Source organism: Haliotis asinina, chromosome 2 (genome assembly GCF_037392515.1).
Source record: "Haliotis asinina isolate JCU_RB_2024 chromosome 2, JCU_Hal_asi_v2, whole genome shotgun sequence".
NCBI lineage: Eukaryota > Metazoa > Mollusca > Gastropoda > Lepetellida > Haliotidae > Haliotis > Haliotis asinina.
In genome coordinates, this window is record NC_090281.1 from 26660596 (window position 1) to 26676945 (window position 16350).

At 43.4% G+C, this 16350-nt stretch overlaps 1 protein-coding gene across 1 annotated transcript in view; it reads right to left on the bottom strand.

Moving 5' to 3' along the window:
* The window catches only part of LOC137273490 (superkiller complex protein 2-like), a 33333-nt gene that overhangs the window by 14375 nt on the left and 2608 nt on the right, over positions 1 to 16350 (bottom strand). Inside the window, exons 4-16 of the mRNA XM_067806204.1 lie at positions 15496 to 15613; positions 15166 to 15280; positions 14071 to 14142; positions 13427 to 13593; positions 12541 to 12606; positions 11070 to 11201; positions 10368 to 10513; positions 10110 to 10256; positions 9891 to 9975; positions 9058 to 9164; positions 8522 to 8668; positions 7881 to 7974; positions 872 to 1195 (exon numbers count right to left, since the gene is read on the bottom strand). Coding sequence (XP_067662305.1) covers positions 872 to 1195; positions 7881 to 7974; positions 8522 to 8668; positions 9058 to 9164; positions 9891 to 9975; positions 10110 to 10256; positions 10368 to 10513; positions 11070 to 11201; positions 12541 to 12606; positions 13427 to 13593; positions 14071 to 14142; positions 15166 to 15280; positions 15496 to 15613 — 1720 coding nt within the window. The remainder of the gene's footprint in view (positions 1 to 871; positions 1196 to 7880; positions 7975 to 8521; positions 8669 to 9057; positions 9165 to 9890; positions 9976 to 10109; positions 10257 to 10367; positions 10514 to 11069; positions 11202 to 12540; positions 12607 to 13426; positions 13594 to 14070; positions 14143 to 15165; positions 15281 to 15495; positions 15614 to 16350) is intronic.

The window sequence follows — 16350 nt, forward strand, 5'->3', positions numbered from 1 at the left end:
AATTAGCCCACTATAGTACCAGTCAGCTTTTATCACTATCCTTGTTCTCACAAATACAAGTTCAGCATACACCTACATGTAGAGCATTGTGCAATGAGCACTTGACATATTTAACGGAATCTGTACACAATTATCTACTGGGCTTTCAGCTTGAAAACATGTTTTCTTCATCGCTAAATGTTGATTATTGAGTGACTGAGTTTAATTTTACACCACACTCAGTGGTATTCCAGTTGTATGGCTGTGGTCTGTAAAAAATTGAGTCTGGATGAGACAGTCTAGTGATCAACAGCTTGATCATCATTCTACCCAGCAAGCCTGATCATCCCATCCCATTAGTCGCTTCTCATGACAAGCATGGGTTACTTAAGATCAGTGCAAACTCAGATCTTAATAAGTAAAAAGTTTGATTAGCATTTAATTGGAATGCAGTAACCAAGCCGTTTTTTCCATGTGAGCCTGATAGGTTGACAGCTTTATAATTCTATATTATAGAGGGCTTGCCCAACTACAATAGTAAACATCATGTGTAAGCCCTGACTTCTTTTGTCATGGTAGCTATGCCTCTGTCAAGTACTGCTGCGGATTATGTTGTATATTTCAATAAAGCCATTACAGTACAATTTGTGAAATTTATTTCAAGCATCATGCAAAGTGGACTTAGATGTACCATAACACAATGAAATTAGGATGAAGCTCCTTCAAGTTATCTATCATAGCACAATGAAAAATAAAAGGGGAAACAGTTTCAAGCTATCCATCATTGTAAGTTGTTGTGCCGAACAAGTTCAATTAATTTATCATAACACCACTGGGATATGACACTGGATTCATGACAATTGACCACCATGGTTTCAGATAATGTTTTCACCTTGACAAGACCTTTCTGGAATAGCATCTCCACAACCTCCTTAAGGATGGGCAGGATCCCACTGTGGTGGATGCCAAGTCCCCTCTTCAAGATATCTTCCATGTTCCTGATTTGTGGCAAGTTCCGGTCAGGGGGCTTCAACTTGTTCACACATCGGTGAAAGAAGATATGGATCTCGCTCTTCTCGCTCTGTGTTGTCAGGTCAACACTGCCCAGCTTGTCTGCGTTCTCCTCGATCTTCTTCCGAGAGAAGGTGAAGGCCACCATGGGGAGCTTATCCTTCTTCTTCACCATGTCAATCAGTGACAGCCACACATTCTTATCCTGATCATGAAGAGTGGCAGTTATTAATTTAGGTGGAACCTGTCCAGACTCTTCTGCGGCAGCAGAGTTAGCCCAGTTTAGACATCCAGCATACCTAAGTTAAATTTGGACAATATGAATTTATGAAATCCAGAATGAGGTAATTTTTAGATTACATCTAGGACTATAAATATTGTCTGGTATGCCAAGATTTTAGTGTCTTGTTTTGACAAATTCCAGTGTACATATTTCAAACATATAGCTGACAAAATATTTCCTAAATATATACTCTTAAAAAAAAGGAGGGGAACTGTACTTTCAATGTACAATTGTCAAAATACGGAGATATATGGGATTGAATCAACGTTGATACAATAACAATGGATGTCATTTTTGGATTTCGTTCAAAGCAAAGCTGTTCGTTCAGTTATCTCCCTTGTTATGTGACTGGAATATGACGTAAAAATTTATACAAACCTGTAGAGGTTATGAATTCTTTGAAGAAAGTCCTCCTTGGGGTACATATAAGCATTTTTATGTCCATCAAAAATCCCTACGACAGTTGTAACTATTTTTGATAATAAAATATTTACAAAACAAAAAACTCGTTTTTTGTCTTGTGAGACCACCCTTACAGGGCCCCCCAGGCCCCCCACAGCCAAGAGCAGGTAACTCTGGCCATCTACCTCGCACCTCACTTTTCATGCTGAACGTATCAGACAGAATGTGGGGCCGTACCCCAAGGAGGACTTTCTTCAAAGAATTCATAACCTCTACAGGTTTGTATAATTCTTTTTCAGAAGAAGTCCTCCTTGGGGTACATATAAGCATTAAACAGACTCCCAAAGATAACCAATAGGGAGTGGTATTCTGTCTGACAGCACGGTCCATTTGATCGAAGTGCGAATCTACAACCACACGGAAGTAGAAAAGTCACCGACCTGGTCACCTGACCCTTGATGTCAAGGTGACAAAGATGAGGACCCGCTTGTCAAAGCTTACATGCCCATTGGCTAGAATTTGGGAAATCCCAAATGACACAAACTCCGCCCACCCAAATCAAAGTTTGGAGACCTGGACGTACGGGACACTCGCCAAACTGAACCCTGTCCATACCGCACTAGCAAGCTAAGCGGGGAAATGGAAAGGAAAGTAAGGCACCCAGCCAAAGGGGGGGCGGGACTAACATCGCCGATTAAATGGGAATGGATAGCCACCAACCACCGTGTGCAAACAGATATAGTCACCTGACAAAGCTTAATCAGCTTGAGCGGAGCTATTCTGTTTACTGCAGAGAACTGACTGACCGAACCGAGCACGCTCTCATGAGTGTCTGTTCAGTTGGTAATGACAGATGATCGTGCTCGGACGACTCCAAATAGCCGCTGAGCAGATCCCCACAATGGGCAGAGCCTACGATTTTGACATGGCCACTGCTCTCACTGAGTGAGCTTTCAATCCCTCTTGGGTAGAGAAGCCTTTATGGAAATAGACCTTGTAGTCTGTCGATCTTACAATCCATCGGGATACCGTCTGTGTGCTAGCCGGATAGCCAGCTTTGCCACCACCATAACAGAAAATAGCTGTTTCTCCTTACGGAGTAAGGCTATTCTCTTAAAACAACCTTAAGAGGTTTCATAATGTCTAATACATGAGCCTTACGGTATGTATTATCAGACGACGCAGGCAGCATAAACACAGGTAGATCGATAGGCGCAGTAATACGAAGCTAATAATCGATCTTTGGGCGGTATGAATCCGGTAAGCGTATGCTAACCAATCCTTATGGAACACAGTTCCGGGTCTGAAAATATGACCTGTGAATCGCTAACACGTCCACCAGACGCAACCGCCACTAAAAAAGCCGTTTTCCAACTTAACAGTTGTAACAAACGACAGGTTGGCCAAGTTATGAACAAGAGGAGTGGGCACCCAACACTCTGGACAAATTTCACGACCAGACGCAGTCTGTCCACGCCTGCAAGAAACGCTATACCCAGGGGTATTGTGCCAACAAGGCACCCTCAACGGGTAGGTGGAAGGCTGAAATAGCCGTGGAGTAGCCTCGAATCGTAGAAGCGGCTAAGCCAGATTCTAAACGAGACTGTAAGAACTCCAATACTTCAACTATAGTCGAAGAAAAAGGGATCGAAAATCCCACTGTTTCCACACCAGCGCGCATAACAGGCCCATCTATCCTCATACTGTACATACGTGGAATCCCTCCACGAAGCCAGAATTGTGTCTGCTACTGATGCAGGAACTCCGCTCTTTTGGAGACGATTCTGGACAGTGGCCAGGCCACCCACTGAATCCTGGGATTGGGGTGAGGCTGGCCGTCCTGGGATAGTAGGTTCGGTAGCCGCGGTAATAGTACAGGTGGCTGCATTAGCGACCTGAGTATTACCGGAAACCAGGGTTGAGATGGCCACCTAGGTGCGAGAAACACTAGTGGCCGCGCTGGTTGGGTGGCAAGCTGAGACAGAACTTTGGAAATCAGGGGAATTGGAGGAAACGCCCCCAAAACCCTGTCCGTCCAGTCCAGCTGGAAGGCGTCGGCGGCAATCGCTCTCAGATCTGGAATCCGAGGACAGAAAACCGAAATCTGGTTCGCCAGTCCAGAGGCAAACAGATCCACCTAGAACGACCCGAACAACTGGGAGATAATCCCGAATATCTCTCAATCGAGCAACCACTCGTGGGGAGCTAGAACACGTCGTGAGAGCGCATCTGCACGCACGTTGTCGACCCCTGGGAGATAGACTGGCATAACCCGTATGCTGAACTTATCGCACCATAGTAGAAACTGCCACACCTCCTGAAGGAGCGACGGAAACACAGTGCCGCCTTGCTTCAGAATGTAGGACGTCGCCGTCTGGATGTCCATCTCTAGACGAACCACTCGGCTTCGAACGTGATCCATACGCGAAGCGTTCGAACACCAACCTTGCAGCTCTCAACTCTAGAACATTGATGTGTAAGGTCGCCTCGTGGTCGGACCATAGTCCCGACACTGTGAGGTCGTCCAGGATGCCCCACACCCTGTGAGGGAGGCATCCGTCTGAACTGTGAGCGACGGTACCGGAGTCATCAGAGGTAAACCTTTGAATAGATTCCCGGTATCTGTCCACCACCGCAAGTGAGGTATCAACAACTGGGGAATAGCCAGATTGTTCTCGTATCTCTCCGAGTGGGACCACTGTTGTGCTAACGCCTGCTGAATGGGACGCATTCTCCGACGTGCACGCCAAACTATGTCCACCGTCACCGCCATGTTGCCTAGCAACTGAAGCCACGTTCGTGCCGTGGCCATACGGGACTGTAGGAACCTTAACACTATGCCCTGTACCTTGATAATGCGCTCTTGGGACAGAGAATCCCTCGGGTTGTCTCGATCCTCGCCCCCAAGAAAACCAGATCCTGTCGGCACAAGTTCTGATTTTTTTTTTTTTTTTAAGATTGATAACCCAACCTAGCCTGGTGAGAATATCCATCACCTACTGTGTGGATTCTCGACCTAGGCGTTGGGAGAGCGCTTTGAGGATCCAGTCGTCCAGGTACGGGAAACAAAAGTTGCCCTGCGCTATGGCGACCTGAGCTGGCACTAGCACGAGTTTGGTGAACACCCTTGGTGCCGTGGAGATGCCGAAGGGGAGCACACGAAACTGATAACAAACCCCGTCGAAGGAAAACCGAAGGTATTTCCTGAACTCGGGATGCATTGGTACATGGAGGTATGCCGTCTATGAGGTCGATTGATGTAAACCAATCCCCTGCCTCTACAGACGAGATCACTAACCTCAGTGTCTCCATCTTGAAAGACTGCACCTCTATCAAGTTGTTCAAACCCTTGAGATTTAGAATGGGTCTGAACCCTCCGTTCTTTTCGGTCACCAGGAAATATGTGGAGTAAAAACCCCGTATTCTCCTGTCCTGATGGAACCATCTCTATGGCTGCCTTGTCCAGTAAAGACTGAATTTCGGCACAGAGGATTGCCACCTTTTCCAGCAACTTCGGCACCGGAGTGCAGTGAATCCCGGCAAAAGGAGGAGGCTCTCGCTTCCACTGTGGCATGTGGCCATCCCTGAGTGTGGACAGAACTCAGGGATTGGACGTGACTCTCACCCATTCCCGGAGTAATAACGGGAGGCGACCACCCACGTGAAATTTGGTAGAAGGCAAAGTGTCCTAGCCGACGGCAGAGAGATTGCCGCTTGCAACGGGACAACTCAGGGCTCCGGAGGTACCTGAGTCCCAAAGGCTGCGCGCGAGAGGTGGAGGGTTGTTCAAGCAAGGGCTTAGAGTCCTTGAATTGACTAACGGCCTCCGCGGCCTCCCTAACTACCGCAACAGCAGTGCCTGCTGTGTAGCCAGTAAATACCTGGCGACCGACAGCCCTAACCCACGAAGGCCCATCACAGCACACATCATCCGACTCGTGCAAGAGCTCATTGAGTCGCGCGAAGGGACGACCCCCTGCGGCATTTCTTTATAACAACTTCGCTAAAGAGCGAAGGTAATCTGAGCAGCTGGATCTTGACTACCCTGCACGGAGTAAACGCTTCCCAGGAAGACGAAACTCTGTGGAACCGGGTGCGTCCGATGGGATGACCACTGGCATCAGTGCTACCACGATCCATTCGCGTACATGCCCCGGGGACGATCCGAGCGAAAAGCTCCGAATCGGCCTCCGTTGGTTCGCCGAAGAAAGAGGGCGTCGAGACCCAGTGGGATCGGCTGTCGAAGCAGGGACCCCCGATGCACTGAGTGGAACCGAGGCAGGGGGCAAAACTGGTGCTCGAGAACCATCAGTTCGGTTGCCGGTAACCCCGACGCACAAGGGACACGGGAACAAGGACAACAGACCCAGAGGAGCCGAGTTGTCCAAATCGGCCAACCCCTGACTCAACGCAAAAACAGGGTGCCGAGACCCCATGGGATCGGCTGTCGAAGCAGGGACCTCTGATGCACTGAGCGGAACCGAGGCAGGTGGCAAAGCCGGTGCTCGAGAACCCCCAGTTGGGTTGCCAGTGACCAACGGTACGAGACCCGATGGACCGGCGCCAGCAAGCGGAACTGCACCCGAGCCGGTGCTCGGTGCAGAACCCTTAGGGCCAGCGGGGAAAACGACACCAGAGCCGTAGCTTGGATCTGACATTCCCACAGGGACAGCACCCGTGCCTGAGCCTAAACCCAAGGCTTGGGTGCACCCTATTCTCTCTCAAACGACTCCCCACCGCCAAGATCAGAGGAATGGATGCCGAACTCCTGTTTCTTATAGAGATCGGACATCCCGTGATCAGGAACCAGACTGACGTTTGCTGCTGCAAATGCTGGTGCGGGGTAGGGGGTATGAGAAAAAGAGGGAAGAGGGAAAGAGGAGGGTATATCCTCCAACTTAGCCCGCGTGTCCGCAGAGGTGAAACTGTAACAATCAGAACCAAACTAATGGTAACTGAAGTACATAAGTACAAAACATACGCAATCGAACACACAATATGCAAAATATAAACGCACGGGCGATAATAAATTGCCAAATTACATTGAACCCACCTAAACAACAAAGTATAAGCGGATAAATGCAAGAAACAAGTGTGCACACATAATTTTGTAATGCTATGAAAAAGACTAACAGTCTTAAAACCAACTTACCCATTTTGACTGAAACAAGAACAAATGGGTTAAGACATCTTAGCATGTAAAACATACGTGGAAACACGTAGGAAAACACATATAAGAAACACGTAGGAATAAGTGAGACGCAAGCGAAACACTTCCCGCACTAAAAAGAAGCCATAAAGGCCGCCATCTTGCCTGCCACATGACAGGAAGATAAGACCCGACCAGCAAAGTTACAACAATTTATGAATGAAAATTTCAGCCCAGAAATTCCAACTAACGCCCGTGCGAAAGAAAAGGAACCATACATACAGTAGCTGACTCTTTCTCACTCATAATTCCGTAGGTAGATGGCACAAACTATCTAAATAGTTTCTAGTCGAATGACAGCGTGAAAAGTGAGGTGCGAGGTAGACGGCCAGAGTTACCTGCTCTTGGCTGTGGGGGGCCTGGGGGGCTCTGTAAGGGTGGTCTCACAAGACAAATATTTTATTATCAAAAATAGTTACAACTGTCGTAGGGATTTTTGATGGACATAAAAATGCTTATATGTACCCCAAGGAGGATTTCTTCTGAAAAAGAATTCAGGTTTACAATTTTTTCAGTCAGTAGTGTGTGATTTGACCCTGAAAACCCTGACCATACACATACGCACGAAAATTATCAAAAAAAAATGGTCTACTGTGATTTATCGACCTGCCTCAAAAACGTCAAGATTCATAATGACACATCATGCACGAGTAGGAGGCTCCCACATTGTGCATGTGCTTCCCATGCATTGTGTTTGCATGTGGTGATAATGCGAAATGATACTGCATATACAAGATGAATGTCATTGTAATGTTCCTCAATGGGTTTTCTTTCTGCCAGACGTCAAAGTTCAGATTCCCCTACTTTTTTTTTTAAGGGTATAGTATAAAGAAACTCTGATAATGTTCAAAGACACTATCTGAGTTCCCTGTAGTGGTGAACCTAGTACCTCCCATCAGTTAGTGTGTGCTAGGTGGTGCAGTGCTACGTCATCACTGTGCTGGAGTGTGGCTCCAGGCTGGTACACCAGCAAGTCACGCATGAGCATGTACATACCTGTGCAGGGTTGCCTCCCCTTGTCCCCTTCGGTCCAAAGCTTTGAGAAGATTTGCTGGCACGTTCCTTCTTGGCCTCTACTGACTTGTTGTATCTGAGATGCGGAACAAAACCATTCACCATGAAAAAACATCATCTCAAACACATTTTTCCATAATTCAGGGTGCCATAATTCTGAGGCTGAATGCACAAGAACTTATAGTTACTTTAACAAAATTTGCACAATGTTGACATCTCGCTGTCTTGATGGTGGGTGTCCATTGAGTCTGTATGAAGATATTCAAAAAAGTGATGAGACAAAATCCTAGGCCTCCTTTCACAAAGCACTAAGGTTATCGTAAGTCAAGGTAGCTTTATTGCACTGTTAAAGAGTAGGAGTTAAGATTAACATTAATAAATGAGCCCAAGGTCTGTCAATCATGGGATCTGCACCTAACAATCCAATTATTGATATTATGACCACAGCTACACACCAGCATGTTATGATCACATCATCAGCCATGTCACCGAGTCTTATAACTTCATCCCGTGTGCTACCTTTTACACAAACCGAGAGACACAGTTTTGCATTCACCATTATCATGGGTAACCATACTCAAATTTGACCTAATAAAGGCGTGACTATATATGATTCCTCTTACCCCTGAGTGACAAACTGTCCCTTTGAGTCGACTATAAGGAAGAGTTCATTGCTGGTCTTATTGCTGTTGCCCGTGTACAGATAGTGCTCCAGGGGCACAGGTCGCTTCAGCGTGCTGATCACATAGATCTTCTTCCTCTTGATACGTCTAAAGTGCAGGTGGACAGGTGAGGGAGTGGAAAATATAACTGTTATGAGCCACAAAATCATATATATGTTCCTATTTCCACTGATGAATATTGTGGGTCCATCTCACACATGAAGTATCAGGCTCCAGATCCCTAGGTTTTGTGGCTTTTATCTGATCCTTTCAGGACTGTCAGATGCTATTGTAATGCAATCCTTTCAGAGCTGTGATATATCAAGCTGAATCAATCCCCACAGAACTGTGAGATATCAAGCTTAACCAATCCCGACAGAACAGTGAGATATCACTCTTACCAAATCCCTACAGAACTGTGACATATTACTCTTACTTTATCCATACAGAACTGTGAGATATCATTAATTCCCACAAAACAGTGAAACCACTCTTACCCAATCCAGTCAGCGAATTCCATGGTGTTTGGGACTGTTGCTGACAGTAAGATGATGTTAACGTGTTGTGGCAGCATGATCAACACCTCCTCCCACACAACACCCCGCTGGAACAACAACATCCTCATGTATAGTCTGCCAGTAACAACACTGGTGGCACATCAACACAGTCAGACTGTAACTCACACTTATACCCTAATTTCACTTTGGAATCTGGAATTGTACTGAGTGTTGGGAATCAAACCTAAATCTTGGATAACAAGAAAAAGTTAACCACGCCCCCTTAGTCCATGGGCTGATATAGGTGACCCTCCCCTTCCTCCTCCACCTCTCTCTCTTCCCCCCCCAACTGGTGAATTTTGAAGAAAATATTTTTCTGAAAGCTTATCATATGTACATTCAAATTCAAGGTGTTTGCCGCCTGGTTGCATGGGATGTTTTCCTTTTGGGGGTCAGGGGGGAGAAAATTACCAAAATGAGTTTTTTCTTTTTTCACAAAATACATTCTAATAATTGCTTTCTATCAGGAACAATGAAAATATATAAGGCTAATTAATTAGTTGGGGCACAGGAAGACTTTAACTTTGAAAAATGCATTGTGTTTAAGGGAAAAACCAAAGTTTAAAGATGTTTTTGTTTTTCTACACTTTCTAGCTGGCAATTGTTTGCTAGTAGGTATACCTGTTTAACCTTGCAGAAACTTTCCTACATCAAGCATGCACATCCTTATTCTTGGCTAAGACCTGACCACGTTTCGTTAACACTTCTTTGAAGAGAGTTACTGTTACACACCATCACCAATATAGTGGTTAGTCAAGTGTCTGTAACCTCACCTCTGAGTCGTTGATGTAGTGGACCTCGTCAAAGATAACCCATTCCAGGTCACGGATCACGTCTGACCCATTGTACAACATTGACCTGTAATTAGACAAAATATGTCTGACACACTCTGTCATCCTCACATTTTTATCATCATCATCATCATCATCATCATCATCACCACCACCACCACCACCACCACCACCATCATCATCATCATCATCATCACTTACCGGAGAATCTCAGTTGTCATGATAAGACATGCCGCTGTCTGATTCAACTGTACATCTCCCGTCACAAGTCCGACATCACCGAACGTGCTCTTGAAGTCTCGAAACTTCTGATTAGACAAAGCCTTGATAGGGGATGTATAAATTGTTCTGTAGAACAGAAAATATTGGCTTCACACTATATACTGTTCAAACCTGATTCAAATCAAAACCTCAACCAATAGGCTATCCCACAGTCTCAACTCAGAAATGAATCTTTACCTAGTCATGTGCTTGAGCGAGAGAGCGATGGCATACTCTGCCACTACAGTCTTTCCAGCAGAGGTGTGGGCGGCAACAAACACACTTTCATGTTTCTCAAGATGGAGGATGGCTTGCTTCTGGAAGATATCTGGCTCAAATGGCCACTGTCAACAGAAACATGGATATGGTGAATACTACTGACAGCATTGGTGTTATTACAGATATTTCCTTTAGGTATTCAGATTGAGTCAGGAACAAGATTTGTCAGGTATGTTCACAAAGAAGTCATGGAAATATCACAGTTAAAAAATACCTTAAAAGCCAGTTCTGACATTCCTGCATAGAAGTTATTCACAAATCAGTTGTAAAATACCTTTATACGATTGTCCGGTATAGTCATCTCGAAGTCATTCACAAGGCAGCTGTACAATACCTGATAAGTTTGTCAAGTATTGTCATCTAGAAGTCATTCACAAGGCAATATCTTATAAGTTTGTCAAGTATTGTCATCTAGAAGTCATTCACAAGGCAATTGTACAATACATTATAAGTTTGCCCTGTACTGTCATCTAGAGGTCATTCACAAGGCAGTTGTACAATACCTTATAAGTTTGTCAAGTACTGTCATCTAGAAGTCATTCACAAGGCAGTTGTACAAAACCTTATAAGTTTGTCCTGTATTGTCATCTGGAAGTCATTCACAAGGCAGTTGTACTATACCTTGTATGCCATATCTGGTATTCTCTTGTAGAAGTCATCAACTGGTTGGTTGACATCCACTTTGACTGCCCACTGCTCCTTCACCTCAACTGGACGTGGAGGGGGAAGAACAGGTGCCCCTGATTTCTCCACCTGAACACAGCATTGTGCATGAGTGTCATGTCCCTGAAAACCTTATTGCATCCTCAGAACAAAGTTCTCAAGCTTTTTCAGCACTGCTTTCTCCATTGACCTTGAGTGACTGAGTGGCTATGTTGACTTTTCAACATGCTTTGAACAGTTTTGTAATCGTATATATTTTCATGGGTTGCAATTTCCGCCAAAAGTTCACAAAGACCTGTTAGCATAGATGGTTTTTCATGCATTTCATACACCTGAGCAATGGTATCCATATTATTCATGTTTATGAAAACAATTAGAGTGTGTGGTGGGAGTATACTCCTGTAAACATGACAACACTTGCCCCATATGTGCGGTCAACTGACAATGAATTAAGGTAGAGTGTTGCATAAAAACTAACGACCTATATGTATATTACTGAACTCAGTGGACGTATCATTAGGTTCCAGCCTATGGTGTTGAATGGGTTAATTATCCATTCCCTACCGTTAATTCTTTTGCTGTCTGATATATCATAGCATCTCACCTGGGTTGAGGTTATAATGTATCACCCAATGACAATAATTGCTCAGGGCTGTTACTAAAATTAGACATGGAATTCCATATGCCTACTGCATATGATGGTGATCGAATTTACAGGGCAGTTTCCTTAAATCCTATAAGTCGCTATTTGGAGTAAATGATTTAAACAGGTGAATTTATTGCCGTTCCCCAGGACTTGTTGGTCATAACTATACCAGTCCTTTTTACATTATAACCTGTGAAATACTGGCATATGCCAGTAAACAGGAACACTGTTAAATTTGTCATGACTTAACCATGAATATTTCGCTTGATATGATTACTGGTGCACAATCTTTTTGCACTAAAAGCACAGAAATTAATCCCACACGAAAATAACTCCAATTAGAGTATTCCAGTAATATTCCAGCTACATGGCCGTGGTCTGCAAATAATTGAGTCTGGACCAGACAATCCCTTGATCAACAGCATGAGCATCAATCGAGTCTGGAGCAGATAATCCAGTGATCAACAGCACAAGCATCAATCTGCACAATTGAAAACCAATGACATGTGCCAACCACGTCAGCTAGCCTAACCACCTGATCCCGTTACTCGCCTCTTACAACAAGCATTGTCGCCTTTTGTGGCAAGCATGGGTTGCTGAAAACCTATTCTATACTTGGATCTTCATTGGTCTTCAAAGTACTGATTGACTGAACATTGTTTGACTGGATCAGGGCAGTCACCCAGCTGACTTCTCCAGCATTCCATGACATGTGATACAGTCACTGTTTGTTTATATTACTGTATTCTGATACAATTATATGATGAAATACATTCAAGTTACCTGCACTAGGTTCTCCAAGCTTTCACTCCTGGTCAGGGAATCAGCAGGGGCTTTGTCAACAGATTCCTGTTATACAACATCATGAAACAGTAAAACACACTAGTCCCATGTGAGTTGGTGGATGGCAGGGTGAAGTGTCTGTACTGACATGTATACTGATACTCCAGTTATTGTACCCAACTATGAAATCAAACCTAGATCTCTGTTATCATGAGTGATACCTGAATCTTTTCTATCCAACAGTCAGTATGAGAATACAAACTACACTACATGTCAGACAACAAGTTGTGGTTGTTTACCAGTGTTGTTCTGATTATTTGAAATAACTGAAGATAGGTCACAGTGACAACATGGCCAAGCAACTGATCATGATTTATTACAATCGAACACAAACAATTTTGTAACTACCGTTTAAGAGTTTGAAACACTTGCCGATGGAACATATCTTAGAAATTGTCAGGGCCTGAAAACATGTTTAAATCTAAGAAAAATCACTTCACTTACTGGAAAGTCAAGACAGAATATTTCTTGGAGACTTTGGGAAGTTTATGCTCATGATGTGTTAGTCATCACATTAAAGAAGCAAGCTGCATCATTTTACATTGGATGTGAAATCTGCACAGTTTCTAATATGAAACAAAACAATAACAGAAACCAAGATATTTTTTCTTTATGCTTATTTGCATTAACAACATGGACTGAAAAATCTGAAAAATGACACTAAACAATTTTTTCAATGATTGCTCATTGTAACATACCAATCATCAGTTGTGAAATTGCAACCAATTCCCAACACTAATGATTACATTCCTCATTACTGGTCTGATGGAACAAGGCAACACTATTTATTAGTTGTTCTGAAGGAGAGCATGTCAAAGAATCACACCTGTTCTTTTCCCTGTGGTTCTGTTTCTTCATCGCTGTCACCAAGGTCAAGGTCAGCGCCGTCAGCCAATATGTCCGCAAGACTGATGACGTTTGTATTATGACTAGTTTTTTCAGATGTCTCAAATGTCATTCCAGCCTTTAATCCGGGAGGAACTGTGAGCAAGTCTAGAAACACAAGTGACAATAGACTGCATGAGTGAATGCTGTTTAATAAACGTCGACAATGTTTAAGCTATTTACCATGTCAGCCTGCTAATAATTACACAAACATGATAGATAACATGGCGTTTATGATGATTCTTATGTCATTGGTCGATATTATTCTTCATATGTAACAAAATCCAAGCATACAAGGGACATGAAGCATAGAGGGACATCAGGCAGAGCACAACATACATGATGGGCTCTAGATATACTGTAAATAATGAAATGAATTTGGGAAAAATCAATAGCAATGTTGGTACATTTTCATTCATTGCACAAACTTTTATTAAAACACTGTTAGAACTGTCACATGACATTTTCAGTTGCAGAAAATGCACATATGTACTCCAAGGAAGATTTCTATGAAAAAGAATCATAAGATTGGTGAATGTGTTAAATCAGTAAACAAGACATTGTTGTCAAATAAATCTCAAATACCTTTCTCAAACTCTACACCAGCAGAGTCCACTCCTTCAACCTCAGCCTCCAGCTCCGGTTCATCCAAGCCACCTGCAACAATCACAGATCAAAACTGTCCTGTGATTCCTTCATAAATCTCTCTAGGAACAACCACAAACAAACATCCCTTGTGACAATATTGTACATAACTTTCTTCTCTGACATGTAAAAATCCTTCCTGTTACAATCACACATAAATCCTTGGCCATCATTTGTCATTTGCTTTCAGTGATGGTTTTCTGTCAGTGTCACCACTCTCCATAATACATCTGGCTCTGTATCATGCATCCTCGATATCTCCAGGGCATATGTTCCGATAAATTTCCATCATACCCTGGATGCATCTACAGCTCGGCCCAATGAATTTATTACCTGGCTGGATTTTTATCCAATCTGGTGTTTACGCTGGGAAGTTGAACAAACCAACCACAACTCACTTGCACCATTGCTTTTCAAATTATCTGACCCGATTAAACTTGCTAACACAAATCAAGCACAATAACTCTGGAAGAGGTAGAAGTTCTTGCATATAATTTATTAAATGTTGCCTCTGTCAATTCGTCTGCATGATTTCCCAAAAATGTGAGTTGCACTGTGAACAAACCTTCGCAGTTGCAACTGCTATCTTTGTGGACACTGGCAAGCTTGGTTGCAATGGCGGCTTAGCTGACTGACTACTGTGAGAATGTGGAGCCAGTGAAGGGAGGTAATGAAATTATACCTGAGCCATAGATGCATCCAGGGTATAGTGGAGATTTATTGGACACTGCACCAAACAATGGCCTTAGCATGAACCCAAACACGATCCAAACATCAACATGGGCATAGGCCTAAACATTTACCAAAACGCTGACCTGTACACCAGACCATAAACTGTCCCAAACACTGACCTAAACATTGGCCCAAACACTGACCTAAACAGCAGCCTAAACACAACCCCCAACACAGACCCAAAGACTAGTCCATACACTGTCCAAAACACTGAACTAAACATTGGCCCGAACAGAGACTTGAGCACAGGTCTAAACATCAACCGAATAATTGGCGTAAACACTGGCCCAGGGAAGGTCTCACCTGGCCAGAAGGGATAGTTCCCCGTGTTGCCCTTCACATCCTGACTAGCAGGTCCTGGGGGCCGTCTCAACGACAAAGAGTTGTTAGCAGTTTTGCCAGTGTCTGGAATATATTCCTGAAACAAGATCAATACTTATATAAAAATGGCATTTAACCGTCAACCTCCGTGATAGAGTTGTTATTTTATGTATAGACACTGCCATGTAACATGTCTCAACTAAGAAATTCATGTGGTCCAACAGCAACGGACAACAGGGAGATAACCCTGCTGCCCTACTGTGGTCATCCTCTACTTGTATGGTGGTCTGTAGTGGACATATTCCAACTAACCTCCTTGTAACCCAAAAGTTGTCCTGTTGTGGTATTCCTTTCTACTTGTATGGTAGTTTGTACCGGACAAACGTCTACTGACAACAAACGCTCAGGTTTTCTTTCTCTGGGCCAGAATCTGAAATCATATATATCCTTGTTCAATTTCAATTTCCATAAAATCATTCCTGTTCCTCACACTTTCAACAATGGCGTATAATATATTTCCAGCTGTTTTCAAGCAGACTCTTTGTGAAATTGAAATTCTAAGTCTGTTTTAAGGGTTATATCTAAGAAACCTAGCTCCCATAATCTGGCCCCTAAACTTAAGTTTTCACTCAAATTTCAAACTGAGCTTGACAATTTGAAACAGCTAAATTTTTAACTCAACTGCATTTTTTTAAATGAAAAAAGTCCAAACAATTAAAGAAATCTGTCCACCAAACTCAGATTGTCTACTAAATTTGAGTTTGATACTGATTTCAGTTCATTCCGGAAAATGCCTGTTCCTGCGTTTTCTCAAATTTGAGGAAAAAATTTAACTTAAGTCAAAATTCAGACTTAAGTTTGTTTTGAGAAATCGGGACCGGGTCAGCTATGTTTTAAACACTTATATCTTTTTCCAGTTGCCATGCTATGACCCATGGGTGAGTGAGTTAACTACCAAGGGGTAGTGTTACACATTGTGCGTCAGTGTTTGCACTGTTATTCATATTATGAAGACATTTCCTCTTCTCGCAGTACTTACTTATAGGCTGAAAAATAACACAAATGATTCTTATCGCATGAATGCTTTTTGTTTTTAACTGAAGGGGTTTCTCTACATCTGCTCCTATCAGCTGTTAAATCCATCAGTTGAATTACCCAGTGAACTTG